Raw genomic sequence first — 21196 nt, 5'->3', positions numbered from 1 at the left:
TAATTTGTCCACTTTGAAAAATATGTATTGTTTTACTGTACGCTCCCTGACTGTGTTCAACTGGATTTATTTACTTACATCTCTTCTTTTTTCTACCAAAAACTGCTCAACTCTAATCTGCTTTTTGGTGCACTACTCTACTCTATATCATGCTCTACTCTGTCTCACTGTATAGGTGGTGGGGAACCAGCATATGCAGACTCAGCTGAGCAAGAGTTGCCAGTGGGGTCTATGAAAGTGCCTATCCTTATCGTCCCCAAGCCTGGGGGAGTCCCCTCCCCAGGGATGGAGTGCCCGCCCTTTCAGGACATAAAAGGGTCACACCACATGTTGGCATCGCAGGCTGGCAGAAGAGGGCATTCACTGGATGACTCCCCCACCATCAAACAGCGTTTGGCCCTGAGACTGAATGAGAAAAAAGGCCAGGATTCTGACTCTGCTATGTCCCAGTCCTTGAACCTCCTCAGTCCTCACAGCAAGGGCAGCACAGACTCTGGCTACTTTTCACGCTCTGAGAGTGCAGAGCAGCAGATCAGCCCTCCGAATACTAATGTAAAGACGTACGAAGAGATTATGTTTGGTCGGACTTGGTACTACCGACCCAACTCTAGATCCAGACAGTCTATCACAGTGGGTATGGCTGGGACAGACCCCAGCAGCCTAGCTAGCTTAAAGCAACCAGGTGCAATTCTGGACATGGGGAAGATAGCTGAGGATCATATCTGTTTCAGAGGGGATGTAGGAATCTCTGGAGATCCAAAGCAGTATCCAACAGGACCCTGTCAGAGTAGTACAGGGCTTCTGGAGCCTCCATCAGATTCTGGCCCCCTTATTAGGAGTAACTCCATGCCAACGTCGTCCCCTCCTAACCTAAGTGTCCCCCCAGGGATTCGAGGCAGCCACTCCTTTGATGAGATGATGACATCGGATGATGTGTTTTACCCACCAGGGCTTCGCAGACTCAGAAGGCAGGCTGCGTTTGAACATTCAGCCAATGAAGCCCATGTAGGAGAGGCTGAGAGCTATGGACACATGCCCAAGAATTTAACTTCATCTCTGGGTATGAAGATTAGTGAGCGCAGCCCAGTAGTCCCAGAGCACATTGCCTATAGCCCATATGGTACTAAAGTTAGCATGTCAGAAATCGCCACAAGAAAAAGAAGGAAAGAGAAGAGTGTTGGGGATGAGGAGGACAGCCCTGGACATTGTGACAGTAGCTGTAGTGGTTCAGTGGAGATGATGGGGGACTATGAGTTTAAAGGTAGTTTTGATGGGTCCAGAGCCACCCCAACGGGGAAGGGCTCTCTTCACAGTGCTCACAGCCAGTCTGACAGCTTTGATACCTGTGCCAGCATGTGCTCTGAGGACATTGCACTGTTTACTGACTCTGAGGGCAGGAAGGCAGCTGGGAATGTCATATCAGTAATCCAGCACACCAACTCCCTCAGCCGGCCAAATTCCTTTGAGAAGTCAGAGTCCTTTGAGCAGCCAGGTTATCAGCCTTCAGAAAAAGCTCCATCTAGCCAGTACTCTGAACAGTCCGACACAGAGATCTTTGAAGATGCTCTGAGTCCTGAGTCTGCCCTATTGAGGACAGAGAGCATGGAGCAGCAGCTGCAGAGTGACAGTGACATGGCCTCACTCTCATCTTCATCAGCCGCAGCTTCACCTGGCCAGCCTTATCACATCCCACACAAACTAGTCCGGCAACCCAACATCCAAGTTCCTGAGATCAGGGTGACGGAGGAGCCGGACAAGCCTGAGAAAGATACGGAAGCTCCAATGACCAAGGAACCGGAGAAGCAGCAGCAGCATGTGGAGGAGTTCCAGCTGCCACAGAGGAGCGACACACTCTCCCAGATGCCATCAGAAAAGCTCCCACCCAAGAAGAAGAGGCTGCGCCTGGCGGATATGGAGCACTCATCCGGGGAGTCGAGCTTTGAGTCGACCTGCACCAGCCTTTCTCGCAGCCCCAGTCAGGAGAGCAATCTGTCCCACTCCTCTTCCTTCTCCATGTCTTTTGACAGAGATGAAGGCCTCAAGTCTGGCTCACCCACCAAACAGGTACCCAGTCATGTCTTTCATACTTTTAAGTATCTGAAATACCCCCTGTAGCAGTTTTAATATAGTTTTCGTAGCATGCTGCACTTGTACTGGTGCTAAGATGGTTATGAGTCATCATCTTGTCCTAACATGGCTATGTTTTCACGCAGCACCTGTACAAGTTAAAGAAGTGGGAGAATCTCTAAACAATTTTCTTTGTGATTGTGAACCAGGATGACTCGTTGGCCCCTGGTGGTGGAGCAAAGCCGTCCGAATTCCTGACGGTGCCCGGCAGTGGTCATTCCAGCCACCAGCAGCAGAGGGAGATGAGGAGGTCTTCATCGGAGCAGGCACCATGCACACTGCCCACAGAGTTGCCTGAAATGCGCAGCAAATCCTTTGACTATGGAAGCTTGTCTTCCTCCCGACAGGGAGAGCTATACTCCAGTGCCTCTGCAATGAAGGAACGGCGGCGTGGATATCTTGTTCGACAGGTAGCGTAAAAAGCTTCCTACTATTGTTATTCTTCAAAAAATGAACTCACAGTTGGTCATTTAGTCAAACCTTACAGATTTTGATGTAGATGGTAGCAGAAAAAGGGAGCTCAGTAAGGTTTACGGCACCTTGAGAAACTTCTGGTGTCCTAGCCCCTCCACCTGCTTCACCCAAATTTCCTTACACAATATCTACATTACATTGTGACTGCACCTACACTTTAGGTTTACCCTATCTCAAATCATACATAATCTCAGCCACAGAAAGAAATCAGAAAAAGACAGGTGACCCTGCCTGTTTTCAACTACTTACTAATCTTTTACTCTTCTGAAAATCTTGACTAGACAATTCCTAATAACACTGACAAGTATCACAAGATGTAATTTCATAATGGTTGACCTACTCTGCTTCCCTGCTTACACACACAGGCTTCATTGAGTGTTTACCCAGAGGCAGTCACCCAGGAACCAGGGGCTGCTGAGATGTCAATCAAACAGGAGAGCTTGGAACAGGGTGTGTGGCCTGGCCCAACAGGATCACCACACAGCGGCAGCGACGTGGCCAGCAGAACCAAGAGAGTTGGCGGTAGCACTGGTGGTAAGCTTTGCATTACAGCATTAAAACTGTCTCACATTATATGCAGGGTTTTTTAAGGTTTTGTGTAATTTTCCTTTGATAAATACACTTGTCTAAGACTATGGCTGAATCAACAACTCAAATCATAGCTGTTAAGTCTTTTATGATACTTTCCCAAGACTTTTATCCAAATAGCAGTATCATGATAACACGGTTGTTGTTCCAGGGTCTTTCTCTGCTCATTAAACTTGGCAGGTTTGGACCATATTCTACCCAATGAATGACATGTTTACTGTGCAAAAGTATGCGAGTAGCATATGGGATTTCAATACACAAGACATACAGTACATTCTTACGTTTAACATCCAGGTATAGGATCTCATCAACACCAACAGCACCACCAGCATCTACTCCAGCAGAGTATCAGTGAGGACAGCCTGCAGGACGAGCCTCTCTATGGCAGGTAAGAAAGTGTGGATTTCCCTATGCAACACTAATTACTGACAGACTCTTCTTATTTCGCTGTGAAAGAATAGACAAAATTTGAAAAATGCAAAATAATGAGTATTTTATTCATTGCTGCTACGGAGGAAAATTAAGAATATTCAATCTTTTCTGCACTAGGTCCCAGCAGCATCGCCTGCAGGCCCAGGGCTCATCGTCTGAGGGAGAACATCCATGTCACGAGGTCATGAACAAGGAAGGAGTCCAGCAGTACCAAAGTAGTCCCCCCTTCCTTTCTTTCCAGCAACCAGGTCTATTCTGGAGTCAGGAGGCCAGTCCGACACCCAGACAGCAGCTAACCCTCCAGGCCCAGCAACAACTCCAGAAACTTCACATCAGATCACCGGGCAATCTGCCTGGACACCCACTCCACAAACAACAACAGCTCCATTCCCTGCAGCAAATCCATGATCAACAGCCACACGATGGAAAACCTGAAAATCCAAACTCTCAGATGTACCCTGCCTCTTTCTCGTCTCGTACCTCTCCTCTGTCCCAGCAACAACCGCAAAACTTTGTCTCTCACTCCTCCAAGCTCCCCCTGCCCAGCTCCACCACCACCTCCATGCTTCTCCAGCAGATCCAACCTGTCTTTGCCACCCAGAACCTGGGCTCACAGGCCTCTTTGCCTGGCATACTAGTTCCTGTGCGGATCCAAACCCATGTGCCATCGTTTGGTAGTGTTATGTACACCAGTGTTAGCCAGCTGATAGCTACCCATGGCAGTGGACCACACGGGGCAGGCTTAGCCAGGCCAGGAGGTGCTGACAGCAGCAACATGTCTCCTCCAGTTGGTGTTGGGAATGTCAGCAAACCACCTGGAGGAATTGGAGGAGGCATAAATGGAGCAGGTTTCAACTTATCACACTTCCTGGGACAGACTGATGGGGCAGTCCTGCGCTACCCACACTGGAAGGTTCCAGATTCACTGCCAGAGCAGCACCTGAACACAGGGATCCCACTTTCACTAACGTCAGGCACCATATCCACCACAGACGCCTCAGGATCTGGCATCGGAGGCAGCAAGCGCATGCTTTCCCCTGCCAGCTCTCTGGAGCTCTTCATCGAGACTAAGCAGCAGAAAAGAGTGAAGGAGGAGAGGATGTATGGACAGATTGTGAAGGAGATGAGTGCTGTGGAGTTGAGTGGGACTGAAAGCAGTAGCAAGCCTGAGAAGGAACACGGCAGAGGTCATCGAGCTCCTCTGAAGAGCGAAGGCTCTATGGATGATTCTGAAAGGATGTCCTCTTCTCCTCCACTAAGCGACTTCCCCGTTGCCACCAAGATTGCCATTCCCGTCCGTTCCTCTGCCCCCCACCTCCCTGATGTACCCCGTGCAGAGAGCTTCACCCCTCCTCTCCAGATCGTCACGGATCGTTCTCCGGTTTCATGCGGCCGAGACTCCCCAGAGGAGCTCGATGTGGATGATTCAGCCCCAGAGCCCAGCTGCAGCCCCCAGTCCATGGTCTCCTCCAATGACGCAGAAGACCCTGACAACACAAAGCAGCCTGCATCCAGTAAAATCCCTGTCAGCATGCTGGTTCAGCTAGCTGCCAACCAAAGTCCAGGATTATCCGGAGCAGTGGGCCAGACTCTGTTAGTCACAGATGTGGCTGACGTCCAACAGTTTTTCCAGTTCCCGAGCCTGCGCACCATGAGCAGGGTCAGCTGGTGTTTCCTGAACTACACCAAACCCAACAGCACCCAGGCTGCCTTGCGTAGCTCCGTCTACAACTCATGGTGTGTCAGCTCGTACAACCCCAACCCCCTGAACCTCAGCACCAAGGCTGCGTTGACCCTGCTGAGGTCCAAACAGAGAAGGAACACTGATCTGATGTACACAACGGCGGCCATGTCGCCACCCAGCTCTGGAAAACTGGTGTCATCTGTGGCCTGGAAACTGAGGTTTGATCAGGTATGTCCTGTAATGATTTAAAACATAAACATTTAAAACAGTCACGGATTGGATGGACGCATGCACAGGAAGTGTGAAAAGTTAACAATCCATTATTTATTTTTCTTTGTATCCTCTTACTTCGACTGATTTCCTTTCTTTCTTCCCCTTTTTTTTTCTTCTCCTGTCTCCTGTAGTTGAAGCCAGAGCTGATGCCAGTCGATGTCAGTAACTTCGGGAGGAAGATGAAGGGAGTGGTGTCGTGGGAGCGTTCGAAGGAGGAGCAGGTAGAGAAGGAGGTCTCGGTCAAACAGCCGGCCACCGAACCGACCCGCATCAAGATCTTCGAAGGCGGGTACGTCCAGCAAACACACACAGTTCAATAACTTCAATCCAATAAAGTGACAGACGAAAAGCTGTTTTTAATGGTATATTGCCTCTGAAATTTCATTTGTTGATATAATATTTGTTTTTTAAGGAATTTAAATGTAGTTTTCTCTCCTTGCTTTTGTACTATAGATCAAATTATTCTAGTGTTTGTTTGATCCCCCTTGAAAGATGCATAACAGTGAAGTTCATGGCATTAAAATAGAGATTATATGGATTTGAAAGGTGCTGAAATTGTTGAAAGTCTATTTTTTCTGACTGAGAATGGGCTTTACTAGGCAATTCAAACTCCACTAAGACTCAAAAGTGACTCATCGAGGGAAAATGTCCTAAAGAAAGACTTATGTAGAAATTAATATGTAAAGCCGCTCTCTTTATAAAAAGGTCTGTTGGTGTTATATTAGTCTTTTGTGATGCTCTTAACCTTCAAGTTGTGCGAAAAGGAAACATTTTCATTAATTTCTGCCAAAGAAGTTAGTGTATGTTTTCATTTGGGTTACTTATTTGGTTTCTTTGTCAACAGTGTATCTCAGAATCTTAGCAGTTTCCATTACATTTGGTGCACATCTGTTTGATTTTGATGGTGATCGAGAACCCGGATTTCTAACACCACCAGCTGAAACTGTGAAAAATAGAGATATGATTTCAAACAATACAGGGTTTGTTTTTGGGTTTTTCTTTTTACAGAAAATAATCAATCAACTGTCACACGCATCAAAACAATGTCTGAATATGACAAGGAGTTCAGGATTGCAAGAACGTCGTGCTTTCCAAGTTCTAGTTTATTTTCAAATGCTGATAAAGTATTATCCATTTTTTTGCTTTTCACTACAAGGTTACAGTTTGCTAGTTTGCTATATATGGGCAAATAAAGATTCAAACACTGCAAAACCAAAACAAGAGATAAAAAAAAAAGCAATAAAACAAATGAATCAGAAATTAAACAGACATTAAGACACTTAAAACTGAGATTTTTTTTGTGAGTAACCAAAAGAAATGGATTTAGGAAGCGGGAGAGACGCTCTGCTTGAGGATCTGGGACTGAATAACAATCTTGGACACCTGAACTCCTCCGTTTACAGCTGCTGCTTTCCCCTCACACATGAATGAGACAATCATGACTCACAGTCACAAAATACTGAGCTGTCTGATTACTCTTTGTCTTATTTTTTTTTTTAATCCTCACAGCTCAATATCCAACCAAAAAAAAAAAAAAAAAAAAATGAACATCAGCAACTTTATGAACTTTAAGGACATCTGTTTCATGATTAATCGGAAAATCTTCTTAGGAATAAAAAAGAGAAGTCTTATCCTTTTACAACCTATTCTTTGGGCTTAATTTGTGCCTGTGAGAGTCAGGCCAAGAGCCTGAGCCTGGTAAACCCATCACAGCCTAACGACTTGAAATGCATCGCTGTAATTGGACGTCGGCTTTCATAATTCTTGCTCTCGCTTTTATAGACTAGTGTGAAGTGGGATCTGTCCCTCATTAGTTTTATTTTAAAGGCTTTTTCACACTGTTTTTCTAGCATCAGCAACTGCGGTATTTATTTATTTTGTTTATGTTATGTCAGAAAAGTAGCCTTTATATTCTTTATTTTATGTTATTGGAACTTTTATCGTGACATATAGGTTATATTTTCTGTTGTATTTTTTTTACAAGTGTTTCACTTCCATATTATTTACTTTATTTCAGTCTTATTGTTTTATAAGAGCACGTCTGAAGTGACTCAGCTGCAGCTGCTATGTGTCGCTGCCTGCTGATACGTCATCCTGTTAACGGGTTTAAGTTGTGACTGATAAGGTTAAGGAGAAGTTTATCAGTTCTCAATACTGGAAAAAGTTTATTTACACGAGAAACGGTGCTGTGAACGTAGACAACAAATCCTCATTGTGAAAGTTTATATTTCACTCTAAACGTGTATTTCTGCATGAGTTAAAAGAGCTTTTGGTCACGTTTTGCATCGAGCTGCCTGAAAATGAGTCAGCTAATGAGCGAACGGCTAAAGAAAGCTCCAGAAAAATCTCAGACGATCTGCAGAAATAACTTTTAGACAAAGCTGAGTATTGAAACTCGGTACTTTTTTTTTTTGTGCAAACTGAAATGTGTCTGTGGCACCGAGTATCTGCTGGAATCGAAGGCATGCTCAGATCTTTACTTACCTAAGGTTTGATTAAACAGCTTTAGATTTAAATAATATATATTTTTAAAACTGTATTTTATTAAAGCAGAGCTGCTTGTATTTATATTTAACATTTGAACAGAGTCTGTCAAAATAAGGTATCAAAAAAAACTGTTAAGTTTCCCAAAAGTCAGATACATATCAGCACTTGTGATTTTTTTTATTTTTTCTAATTGACCCCGATGTTTTCATTTGTTTTCAGTCCTCCAACCCAGGGATCAGATACAGACTTTGAAGCAATAAAAAGTTTAGTTTGATAGCGATGAAGCCAACCCGACCCCTTTATTATTATTAGTTATGATGTTATTAAAGTCACAAGAAGATTATTTTCCACATAGAAAGCGCAGGTATTTACCCTAAACGTACTTTAAATTGTCTAATAAAGGCCTGTATGAGGGAGTTAAAGCTAGAAACCCCTGTAGTGTGAAGCATTCCTGCAGTATCATAATGTTTTATGGTCTTACAGTAGAGCCAATAAGGCCAAGGTTACTGAATGGAACAGACATGCAAATGCCCTCACACACACACACACACACACACACACATGTACAGTACACACACACACACACATATAGTACAGGGAGTTATTAAATGCAGCAGACAGTGAAGTAATTCTCTTTTGTCCCCGATGGACACTTTAGGAGCAATAAGTGGATAAAAGCTTACAAACAGGACAAAACGGAAAAAGGACGCACACATAAAAAAAAAACAAAAAAAAAACATGCGCTTACACAGAAGTAGCACACACACACACACACACACACACACACACACACACACACACACACACACACACACACACACACACACACACACAAAAACCTTGTAAAAATAAGACAGGATCAAAATCTTTCTGGATGAAAGAAAACAAGTTTTGGGAAGGAAAAATGAATCCATTACCGACTTTATTTCTTCCTGCCCCCCCCCCCGTCCCCGTCCTCCCCCCCTCAAAGTTTCAGTAGTTTTGAAAGCAAATCTGCTTTATGATCTTACCGTGTGTGCTGTGAATAAAATAAAATAAAACAAAATAATCATCATAATTCATTTTCATAACCGGCCGCAGCTGTGTAAACGTCTCGACTCAGACAAGCGTTCAGAGGTATTTTCCCACTCAGCGGCGCAGTTGAAAGACAAATTTCCCCTTCGTTGATGCAGACGCGGATTGTTTGATGTACCTGATATTCGACCTCCTTTAACACATGAGGCCCCTGAACTACCCATTACCCTACACTCCTCCGACCGCTGCAGACAAGACAGGAAACTACACACAATTCACCAGCCGTTTTCACTATTCTACCTTTTTTTTTTTTTTTAATTTTTTCGCACTAAAGAGAAAGAGCTTGAATGTGATGTGATGTGTTTCTGCGGCTGAGAAACAGACGGACGAAATTTCACCAGCATTTGACTGGTGGTTGGTGGTAATTTCCCTCCACCATGACAGACAGACTCCCGCAGACATGCACTGATCCTGCTGCCAAGTGTCCGCTGTTTCACTCAAAAGCCTCATTTCAGGAGGGGGGGGGGGGGGGGGGGGGGGGGGATAGAAAATCATGTCTTGACAGTGATGTTTTAAGTCTTGTAAAAGAATAAGTGGGATTGTGGTTATCTCTTTTTTTAGACAAGAAAGAAAGAGCTGCGTAAAGATGATGAACACAAAACACAGAGGTGGAACGCTGCAGTTATTCCCGTTTTAGCTACTGGACTCGTAGATTAACGAGAGCTCGTTAAAAACACTCGGAGGAGCATTTTTAAGAAGCTCCAGAACCTGCAGCAGCAAACCGGAAAAATACATGTTTTATTTAAAGCTTTTGTTTATTGTTAATGTTCTATAATTGTCTATAATTTTATGATGAACATAAGCTTCTTTCTTAAGTGACGTTTGAGCAATAAACTAAAATAAAAAACTGTAGCCACAGACACACAAATGAATCTCTTCTAGTTAAACTTTCAGTTTTATTTATGTTTGCTTCATATTTATGTTAATTTAGGTTTAAACGCAGGAATGATGACAGAATAACATTCACAATAGATCAACGTGCATATTCATGATAAAACACGTGCTTCATCCGAGGTTTAATATCTTCGGAGTAACGTTTTTACGCCTCAAGCAGCAGCTAAAACAATCAAAGCTTATTTTCTTAACCTGATTTCCACCCAGGAACATGAATTATAAAGACTGTGGAAGGTTTGCTGCACGTTAAAGCTCCGTTTTCACTCTGACTTGTTGTTTACTGACAACACAGGCTTTGTGTTTAATGTATTTTTAACATATAGTTCAGCTTACTGACGGATAAATATGCAAATTTAACTTTAAAGTTAAGAAGCTCTTCCTGTAAGTATCACTCGAGGAAACGTGTGGAGACATTTAAGAGCATAAAAACTTCTAAACTGAACTCTTCAGATTGATTGTTAACAGGAAACAGATCAACTAAATAGCTTAATGGTTTGTTTGTTTGTTTTTTTGAAGGTAAAAAGTAAAGATTAGCAAAACAAATGGAAAAATAAATATAATTAATAACTTTTTTTATTCTACATATCTAGATACCTTGAAATAATCATATTTACTCAGCGAAGGATTTATCTTCATATAGAAAAACATATTATACAAATTTATTTGTTATTTATTTTCACTGATACCCTGATAAAGTTAAGCTAGGTTATATTTCTATTACATATATTTATTTTATATATTTAACATATATTTATATATATTTTTTTATATTTCAATATGAAATAGACAAGATAAATGAAGGATTTTTTATTTTTATGAACAGAAACTTGGAATTTTTCTTAGTTTTTCCTCTCAGGATGTATTTTTAATCTTTAGTCATCACAGATATTCATCTTTAAACTTCTGAACTGCATCAAGAATCATGTGAGAGATGAAGAAGATAACGAAGCTCTTGCTCTTCTTCAGCTAATTTCTTGAAGCCACGCCGTCGTTTTCAGAGAGTAAAAAACCTGATTTTTAGCCTCATTGAAGCAGAAACTGCAGGACCTGCTGACCTCTGACCTCTCTGTACGAGAATCAATCAAGTATTATTAAAAAAAAAGGAAGAAATACATCTCTATACTAATGGAAATGTGAATGAAGCGCTCTGTGTTGATGCTTTAGTCTTTTATCTTGTGTGTGTTTATTGTGACGGTTGGTTGTGTTTTAATTGCTCCTCAGGGAACGAGGAGCGGACTGTAAATGAAACTGAGTTCCAGCCTGTTGTAGTGGATTATTACACCGTAGCTGCATGTGCTGAAGATATTATTAGTGTGACAATAACAAAAATTATACAATGTTTACAATTTATTACAGATTTCCTGGCGACCAATGTTATTTAGAAAGAAGGGTCGCTAATGTACCACCTGTTTACTCTTCACTGAATTTAAAAATAGTCTCACAAAGAAAAATTGGAAAAACACTAAACAGTCGTGATGCATCGATGCTTTTTTTTGTTTTTTTTTCAGGTACAAGTCCAACGAGGACTACGTTTACGTTCGTGGTCGCGGTCGAGGGAAATACATCTGCGAGGAATGCGGCATCCGCTGTAAGAAACCCAGCATGCTGAAGAAACACATCCGAACCCACACCGACGTCCGGCCGTACGTCTGCAAGTTCTGCAACTTCGCCTTCAAGACAAAAGGTAGAAATTTTACTCTCTTTACTCTTTTATCTTCATACTTTATTTGTTCTGTTCACTTTCTCAGACTTCAGTCAACATTAGCTAATATCCTGTGCCGTGATTCAACATCTTTTCATTTATTATCATGCTAGAATAGTAAGAAAAAATATTTGGAGCTGCAGCTGCAACTATTTTAATGATTGTTTAGTCATTTTGAGTCATTTTTTTAAAGGAAAAACGCCAAATTTCTCTCGTTCCAGCTCCTCCAATTCAAAGAAGTCACCTTTATTTCTGGTCTTCTGGTGTTTTATTGACCAAACAATGATAATCAACAGATTTATCAATAATGATATTCCATAATTATCTGATAAATTAGCTTCTTGTCAAGGTAGAAAAGCTTCACAATGTGCTAAAACTTTAAGCTCAAAACTAATCACACTTTTTCTGGGTCATCAGCTTTTTTTTAAAGTGAGGTCATTCTTATATATCCGTCCATTAAACTCAACATAAAGCTTCAGCAGCTAAAACGAACAACCGAGCGATTAAAAGCATAAATAAAACATGCAGAGAGGCTGTTTCCTGCAGCTGTGGTCGGACAAGAACCTCCATCATATCAGAGCTGGATGCTGACTCGCTGATCTTTAATACACACACACACACACACACACACACACACACACACACACACACACACACACACACACACACACACACACACACACACACACTCTTCATATGTAAAGTATACTGCATCTGACAACCAACTGCAGCAGACTTCAGACCAGTTAGTGTAATTGTGTCATTAAATTACATTATGTATAAATTATGTATAATTTGTAAATTGTAATTTTGTGGTAGATTCCCATTTCAACCTCTTTTTCACTTAACGCAGCCAAACAAGCTGGTTTCCAGTAAGACTAGTCGAAGGTCATTAAATGGTTTGTGTGTGTGTGTGTGTGTGTGTGTGTGTGTGTGTGTTTTGCAGGAAACCTGACGAAGCACATGAAGTCTAAAGCTCATATGAAAAAGTGTCTGGAGTTGGGAGTCTCCATGTCTTCTGTGGAGGACACCGAGGCAGACGACGCCGGTAGGAAACACACACGCGAGCGGCCGTGTGTCACACACACACACACACACACACACACACACACACACACACAGATACGCACAGATACACACTGCGGGAGCTGCAGTGACATCCTGCTATCCCGTTGAGTGCTCGCTCGCCTGCAGCGACTTTGGCTCTCGATGCGGTTGCACAGGCACAATTAGCGAAAATGGAAAGCAGAGCTCCGTCCTGACAGCCAGGACTCATGTCAAACCGCCACAGTCAGGAAAAAAAAAGTCTCTTATTGTATTAAAACATTCCCATGATCACATCCCAACATCCAAACCACAATTTTCTTTTCTGTTTAGTCACTCGCAAAAATATACAGTGACAAATATTTTCAGTTTATTGCCTCCGACTGCCTGACGATGAGAGATTCCCGTCAATCAGCTGATATGGAAATTATAAGTGGGGGGGGGGATGTTGCGGGCTGAGAGCGATGAATAGAAATATTCACACACATGATAAACTCTCGTCAGCTGTCTCTGGAGGACGAGACGAGGAGAGTTCAGAGAGGAATCTAATTACATGAGCTTTAAAGCAACAACAACCAGTTCTGCGACATCATTCTGAGCTTTGTTGGGACATTTTGGTCGACTTTTTTAATCTGATCTTGTTGATGTTATGTTGAATATTTTAGATTACTGGAGGAAATTTGGGCCAACAAAGCTGTTATGGTTGGACATCTGACATGAGCCATCCACCATTCATTCATTACATCATTTAGATACTTCAATTTGGAGATTTAGAACTTAATAACCGTAGTTTCTAAACAAACTAACATGATCAAACTCTTCATAATAAAGAAACATGTCACCCAGTGCAGCTCTGTGGCTCATTGACATGTTTTTAATAGTTTATAGTCGATATATTAGGCTTTAGATACTCACATACTTGTTAGTAGGATGAGTTTGGACACCAGGTCATAACTTTCTTAGTTAATTTCTCATCTTTTTAGTTTGATCTTGTTAATATTATTTGGAATAATTTAGATTACTGGATGAAATTTAGGCCAATAAAGCTGTTATGAGTAATCTGACATGAGTAATTAAATAGTGGAATAAATTAACAGGATGCCACCAACCACCATTCATTACATCATTTACTAGCTCGTTAATTTAATTTGGAAATTTAGAACTTAATATCTGTAGTTTCTAAACAAACTAACATGATAGTTAATAGTTAGTTAATTTCTCATCTTTTTAGTCTGATCTTGTTGATATTATTATTTGGAATAATTTGGGCCAATAAAGCTGTTATGAGTAATCTGACATAAGTAATTAAATAGTGGAATAAATTAACAGGATGCCACCATCCACCATTCATTACATCATTTACCAGCCAGTTAATTTAATCTGGATATTTAGGACTTAATATACAAATAGATTGACCTGCTGGAGCCGTTTCTAAACAAACTAACGTGATAAAACTCTTCATAATGAAGGAACATGTCACTCAGTGGCTCATTGACGTGTTTTTAATAGTTTATAGTAGATATATGAGGCTTTAGATACTCACATGATACTTGTTAGTAGGATGAGTTTGGACATAGTTAGAATTATTAGAGACCAGGTCATAACTTTATTATCTGTTTATTACCTGTCATGGATTTATAGACTATAAATACATTTTTTAAATGACTAATTATCTGTATTGGACATTGATGCATCTCACTGTTGAGCTTAACTCAAGTCTGTCTAGATAATCACTAAAAACATAAATATATTTCACCGCGCTGAGGTAAAGTGGAGTTAAAGTGGCTCCAGGCTGCCACACAACCAGTCCGAAGGTGTTTTAGAATAAAAATAAAGGTTGGTTGTATAAACTTGTGAACCATGATGTTTGGTAGAATAGATAAACCTGCCTCTGGCTGGTATGTGGTAATTTCCCACCATGTAGACCACCAAATTAAATTTTTACATCAATTGACCCCCCGTGTGTGTGTGTGTGTGTGTGTGTGTGTGTTGGCCGGCGTTCAGCTCACGCAGGCACGCACGCACACACAGGGGTTTTTTTGGGAAGGAGAGAGAGCTACAGAAAGTCAGTCAGTGAGACGTTGAGACATAAACAGTTGTGGTTTGTGAAAAACTGTTGTATATAAGAGACTAACTGGAAAAGTAGTCCAGTGTTAGTGGATCTGATTTCCGCTCATAGCAGTCAGCTAAATACAATTTATTAACGCCAAACAGCTGCTGCTTTTCTCTACACCGTGTCTGGATGAAGTCACAGGAGAAGCAAATAAAATCAATTTTAAAAAAAAAGAAAATAGACAGCGAAGATGTTTTTAAAGGAGCAGAGGAGAGAATATATATTATATAAATATAATGAATCCTTCTGGAAAACATCACCGGTCGTCAACTTTGACTCTTAACGGACCGACTTTTCTCCCTGATCTTTGGCTCCGTTAGCAGCCAATCAGCTGCGTGTTATAATGAAGTGGGACTGATGTTTGGTCACCTGCCAACAGTAACTTTACGGCTACTGTATAATAAGAGCCTGCCAACGTTTGGCTGGAGTCCATCCTGCAGAGAAACCCAAGTGTCGGGGGGGGGGGCGGTTTGTGTCAAATAACTTTGTTTTTATTGTGTTTTATATTTTATTGGTTTGAGCTGGTGGGAATGTGGTTTCAGTTGTGTTTTGTTTCACATCGAAACTCTCTTCTGTCACCACGTATTAATAGAAACTGTTTCTCTTCCTCCATTAATCTTTCTCTTCTTCTGTTGTCTGTTCTCTTGCTTCTTTTTGTCCTTTCCTTCTTCTTCTTCTTCTACTTCTTTTTCTTCCTTCTCTTCTTCCTCTTCTAGTTCCTGTATTGTGTTTTTCCCACTTCCTCTACACTCTTTCATTCTTCTTCTTTGTATGATGCCTTTACTTTCTCTTCCTCCTCTTCTTCCTCTCTTGCTTCCACTTCCTCTACATTCTCTTCTTCTGCTCTTTCCTCTTCTGCTTCTTCTTTTTCCTCTTCTTCTCTCTCTCCTGCTCCCTCTACTTTTTCTTTTCCTCCTCTGGTTCCTGTATTTTTTTAAAATTTTCCTTCTCTTCTTCATCTCCCACTTCCTCTACTTTCTCTTCTTCCTCCTCTTCTTCCTCTCTTGCTTCCTCTACACTCTCATTCTTCTCTTCTTCTTCTTCTACTCTTTCCTCTTCTGCTTCTTCTATTTCCTCTTCTTCTCTCCCTCCTGTTCCCTCTACTTTTTCTTTTCCTCCTCCTCTTCCTCCTCTGGTTCCTGTATTCTTTAATTCTTCTTCATCTCCCACTTCCTCTCCTTCTTCTTCTTCTCTCCTCTTCTTCTGCTTTTTCTTCTTATTCTTTTAAATCATAAATAAAGTTCTTCCTCCTCTTACAGACGTCGGAGAGGAAGGTCACAGGTCTGAGAAGATTTCCAGAGGCGCCATGGCAGAGCACCAGTTCTCAGATGCCGACGACTCAGACGGTGGCGAGGAAGACGGCGACGAGGTGGACGACGACGACGACGAGGAAGACGACTACGACGGCGACTCCACCCCGAAGACTCGCTCGCGCTCCACCAGCCCTCAACCTTACGGCCTCCCCTCCATGTCCATCACGGCCGTGGCCGCCTCCCACCCCGCCCCTCACCTCTCTCACCATTCGGCGTCCGACCTGCTGGGTCACACCAACAAGCCGCCGCTGTTCGGCTACTTCACCACCGTGCCAAGCATCCAGATCACGCCGCAGGCTCCGCCCAGCGACCAAGCGAAGCGAAGTCAGGCGGAGTACCAGCGAAGCCTGCAGGGGGCGCTGGGCGGCAGGCTGCTGGCTCCACCTTCCTCCTCCTCCTCCATGGATGAAGACCTCCCCATCCCTTCCCCCGATCTCTCCTCCCCATCCTCCCGCCTCTCCTCACCCGGGCTGGACCACTCCGGCTGCCCGTCCCCCATCTCCCCTTCCTCTTCACCTTCAGCCCGACGATACCTCTCCCCACGTCGGGACCTCTCGCCCCGAGCCGGACACCTCTCGCCCAGAAGAGACATCTCCCCTCTGCGTCACATCTCCCCCAAGAGGGACCTCGGAGCGGCGGGAGGATACAGACGAGACCTCTCCCCCAGGAGGGGACACCTCTCGCTGCTCTCCCCTCTCTCTCGGCCCACGTCTCCAGCAGGGAGGGACTACAAGCGCGACCTCTCGCCGCGAGGCCGCCACAGGGGGATGATCCGGCCTCTCTCTCCTCGCAGAGGGCTCCACCACCAAAGGTGAGCCAGAGGGAGGACGACATGACTAATTAATTATTACATATTACATTTGTCATGGCGGATTTGACCATATTTCAGGTTTATTCACACTATTCTGCTGCTGATGATGATGATGACACATTCCTGTTGTCATTAGTCCAAGTTAAACAGATTTTTTTTGTACTTGATGAAGATTTAAAGTGATATTCGTGTTTGTGTTTCCAGCCAGCAGAGCGGAGCGCGGGGCCTGAGGCCGGTTCACCAGGCCGGGCTGCTGGGTCAGGCGGAGCTCAGCAACGCGGGACGTCACAGAGCCAGTACAGAGATGGAGACGGTACGAGTAAATAAAGATTCTCTGTTCTAACCTTGTCAAGTCTGATCAGGTCGACTCTCGCTGCTTTTCTCTTTTGCCATTTTTTATTTCTCTGTATGTTCTTTTTCTTTTACTCGCTTCTTTACTTTTCTCTTAACTTTCCAAGTTCTTTAATGTTAGTTTTTTGGTGATGTACTGAAGGTTTTTAAAATATTTAACCCTCCATCAAGGCAACTTTGCACTTTGGCACACTCAAGTGGCAACATGACATAACAGATAACTTTTTTTTTTTTTTAACTTTTACAAAGCCTTTTATTACCAATTCACAGATCTCTCTGTGCTCCTTTGACACAAATCCTTGTTTCATGAGCTTAAGTAGGTCACTTGTGTAAGTTTTTTTTGCTCATGAATTTCAATTTATCACCAAAATCAGAATTTTATTCGGACAGTTTGTTAGCAGAGAGAGAGCTCTGCTTTGTCATTTACACCCAAAAAAGAACAAGTGTAGTTTTTTTTTTTTTAATAAGAATGAAGTCAATACATTAAAGTAATTAAGCTTTTGTCCGCAACATTTTCTGCACCTCATATACTATTAATAGACTACATTAACATTTAGTTGCTTTTTTTTTTTTCATAAAAGAGAGAAATGAGGGGAGCAGAGAAAGACAGAAGAAGAAGAAAAAAAAAAAAACTCTCACAGACAAAAGCAGGGAGAAGAAAACCGTCTGGCAGACAAAGCAGAAACATTCAGAGAGGATGAGGGAATAAAGAGCGAGTCAAATAGAATGAGTGTGTTCGAGAGAGAGAGAGAGAGAGAGAGAGAGAGAGAGAGAGAGGGATGATTGAAGATAGGGCTGCTGGGTTTTGGTGGTAATGGGATCTTGGCTGGCGGTGGTGTGGTTAATAACGCGGCTGTTTTTCTTCTTAAGAGCCCTACTTGAAACTCTGGCTTCTGCTGCTGGTCTCACTTAAACAAAGCGTGAAGCGGAGAGCGAGACTGACTCGAAGGCTTTGATCACCGACCGGTTTTTTTTTTCAAATGATAAATTAATGTTTTAACAAGTGTTATTCATCCAGCAGAAGTTTACGGAGTCTGTTTCTTTTTACCAACACCTGCTGCACACTGCAAACCACCACACCGCACAACGTTTCATCAAGACGTGTTCATTTATTTTCTTACATAATATCTGGAGATATATATCGCGTAGCCTCAAATGTGTGTTTATTGCTACTTTTTACTGTCCCGTTAATGTGTGTGTGTGTTTGCTCGTGTCGTGACACCACGAGATTTAAATGTCAGACTGACGGTGAACGCAGATGTTCGATCGATTTTGAGTTCACGTGTGTGTTTTTTTCCCTGTTAAGCCCCGCCTCCGTGTTCATCGTCTCTTTGTGTTTTCCAGGAGCATCGTCCGGGTTCACCGTCGCCAGGGGAACAGGACCAGGGCGGTAACCGTGGTAACCAGTCCAGCCCTCCTCACCAAGTCCTGTTCAGTCACCTTCCCCTCCATTCTCAACTCCAGGTATTTCATTAATTATTTATTTTAATAAAGTTGTTAATTTCTGTACAGACGGTTTAATTTACAACATAAAAAATCTATTTTTTAATTTATTTTATATATTTGATAATTTCTTGTCAATGTATATTTTTGTGCTTAATTGTAAAATATTTATAAAAATTCTTTCTATTATTTTGTTTAAATATGGTTTTCATTTCTTTGTAATATAACACTAATAGAAGGATGTGCTGCAAAAATGTATTTTATTATTTATTATTATTAGTTCTATAAAATGATTTAGGAGACGTGTTTGAGCAAAATAGGCCAGATCTAAAACAATTAGTTGATTAATTGATTAATTAACCGACAGTCAGCAGCTGTGCTGATGACCGTTTGAGTCATTTTCCACAAATCTTCGGGTTTGAACTGATGGTCGTACAAAATAAGCACAAAAAAAACAGGATTTATTAGTTTGATTTTTTGATATTTTGTAGAAGAAACAATGAACTGATTAATCAAGAGAATAATTGGCAAATTTATCAATAGGAAAATAATTGTTAGTTGCTGCCATAAATAAAGTAAAAACATAGAAAATGACACCACAGTGATGTATTACATATTCTAAAACTCTTATAATGATACGACATTGACGATACGAAACGTTCATGATTGTTTAAGTCAGTCGCCCACATGTACATTAAACAAGTCTAAATCCACATTTATCACTTTGGTGTCTTTGTTTTGTGCAAGAATGCATTCAAAAGTTTATCTGACGCTCATCTGAGGCTTCAACTGTACAAACTAGTCAAACTAGGTGGATATTTTATAAAATTAAAGACTTTTTAGTACAAATTTCCTTTTCTTGTGATTCTATCCTTCCACCGCAGCTCAACGGGGAAACACAAATAGAAGATTTTGTATTAAAACAACTTTAACATTGGACGATATCATCTTGATTTGACTCAGTTGGACGACTGAAGCTTCATGTCAACTTCAGCTAAACTTAAAATATATTTATGCACATAACGAGAAAGGAAGGGTCAGAGTGAACAAAACCTGTTTCAGTGATCGTGTCCGACTATTGTTTTAAGAGACAGACTTGGAAAATTGTGAACTTGCCCTTTAAATTTCCTGCTCATTAACGCGTGACTCCTTTCAGGTGCGTTCGCCCTTCCCGATGATCCCGATCGGAGGGATCCAGATGGTACACTCCGTCCCCTCGTCCGTCACCACTCCTCTGGCCCAGCAGGGGGCGCAGCAGGCCGCGTCCCGCTTGGCGCTGCAGAAGAGCACGTCGGAGGACTCAACCGCCGGCGAGGCCGCCTCCCCACATTTCAACTCCTTCAACGAGAGAGGAGGACAAGGAGGAGGAGGAGGAGGAGGAGGAGGAGGAGAGAGGCTGAGGGAGCAGCCGTCGCCTCACCCCTTCCTGCAGGAGAGGGAAGGAGGAGGAGGAGGAGGAGTGAGGCAGGAGCAGGAGGAGAGCATCCACACCTGCACCAAGGCCATCGCCTCGCTCTGCATCGACTCTGAGGAGCACGCCGAGAGACAAAGAGGAGGAGGAGGAGGAGGAGGAGGAGGAGGCAGAGGGGATGAAGGGAGGGACGGAAGCAGAGGCCCTTCTTCCTCCCCTTCTTCCTCTCCTTCCGCGTTGTCCCCGGATTCCTATCATCATCAACAACAGCAGCATCAGCAGCGCTCGCCATCCATCTCCATGTCGCCACCATCTCCTCACCCCTCACCATCGCCTCCGCAAGGTCCCGGGATTCAGCACTTTACCGGCCTGGAGCTCAGGCCTCCCCATCACCCCGCCGCCACCTCCTCCTCCTCTTCCTCCTCCTCCTCCTCCGCCCCTTCCCCTTCCTCCTCCTCTCCCTCCCCTCACCCTCCCAGCCCCGGATCCGAAACCCTCCAGCATCCGTCAGCGTCCAAACCTCTCAAGCTGGAGAGAGACAGGGAGGCAGAAAGCACAAAAAGAAGCAAAGACGTGTCGTAGTGCTGCAGCAGCAGAAGAAGAACAAGAGGCTAATAATAATAACGATGGATTTCTTCTGGTTTTTTTTTGTTTGTTTTTTGGATAATAGGAAGGGATGAAGTGCAACAGAGAGAGAAAAAAAAAAAACAACTTTTTTTGCACACTTTACACACTCACATATTCTTCTATTACACACACACATGCACTCTCTCTCTCTCTCTCTCTCTCTCTCTCTCTCTCTCTCTCTCTCATACATACAAAGACAAACAGCTCTCGTCAAAAAGAGACAAAAAAAAAAGATGGACATTTTTTTTTTTTTTTTTTTTTTGGGGCAGTTTTAACGTGTGTGTGTGTGTGCAGCATGCCTGTTCTAACCGGGGGGGCCTGCTTCTCAGAAACTTTCTTATTTAAAGA

At 42.7% G+C, this 21196-nt stretch overlaps 1 protein-coding gene across 3 annotated transcripts in view; it reads left to right on the top strand.

Moving 5' to 3' along the window:
• Positions 1-20975, top strand: part of hivep2a (HIVEP zinc finger 2a) — a 124896-nt gene extending 103921 nt beyond the window's left edge. For all 3 annotated transcript variants that reach the window (XM_044376707.1, XM_044376708.1, XM_044376709.1), the window contains 12 exons: positions 176-2064; positions 2277-2537; positions 2967-3135; positions 3484-3577; positions 3739-5533; positions 5710-5867; positions 11542-11717; positions 12682-12783; positions 16152-17016; positions 17221-17329; positions 18712-18831; positions 19967-20975. In XM_044376707.1, the coding sequence (XP_044232642.1) occupies positions 176-2064; positions 2277-2537; positions 2967-3135; positions 3484-3577; positions 3739-5533; positions 5710-5867; positions 11542-11717; positions 12682-12783; positions 16152-17016; positions 17221-17329; positions 18712-18831; positions 19967-20803 (6575 nt within the window). In that variant the 3' untranslated portion in view covers positions 20804-20975. The remainder of the gene's footprint in view (positions 1-175; positions 2065-2276; positions 2538-2966; positions 3136-3483; positions 3578-3738; positions 5534-5709; positions 5868-11541; positions 11718-12681; positions 12784-16151; positions 17017-17220; positions 17330-18711; positions 18832-19966) is intronic.
• The last annotated feature ends 221 nt before the right edge of the window (positions 20976-21196 follow it).

The sequence above is a fragment of the Thunnus albacares genome, chromosome 16, assembly GCF_914725855.1.
Source record: "Thunnus albacares chromosome 16, fThuAlb1.1, whole genome shotgun sequence".
In the NCBI taxonomy this organism is placed as follows: Eukaryota; Metazoa; Chordata; class Actinopteri; order Scombriformes; family Scombridae; genus Thunnus; species Thunnus albacares.
The sequence above is the reverse complement of the archived record's forward strand: the minus strand, read 5'-3'. Positions and strand labels throughout refer to the sequence as shown.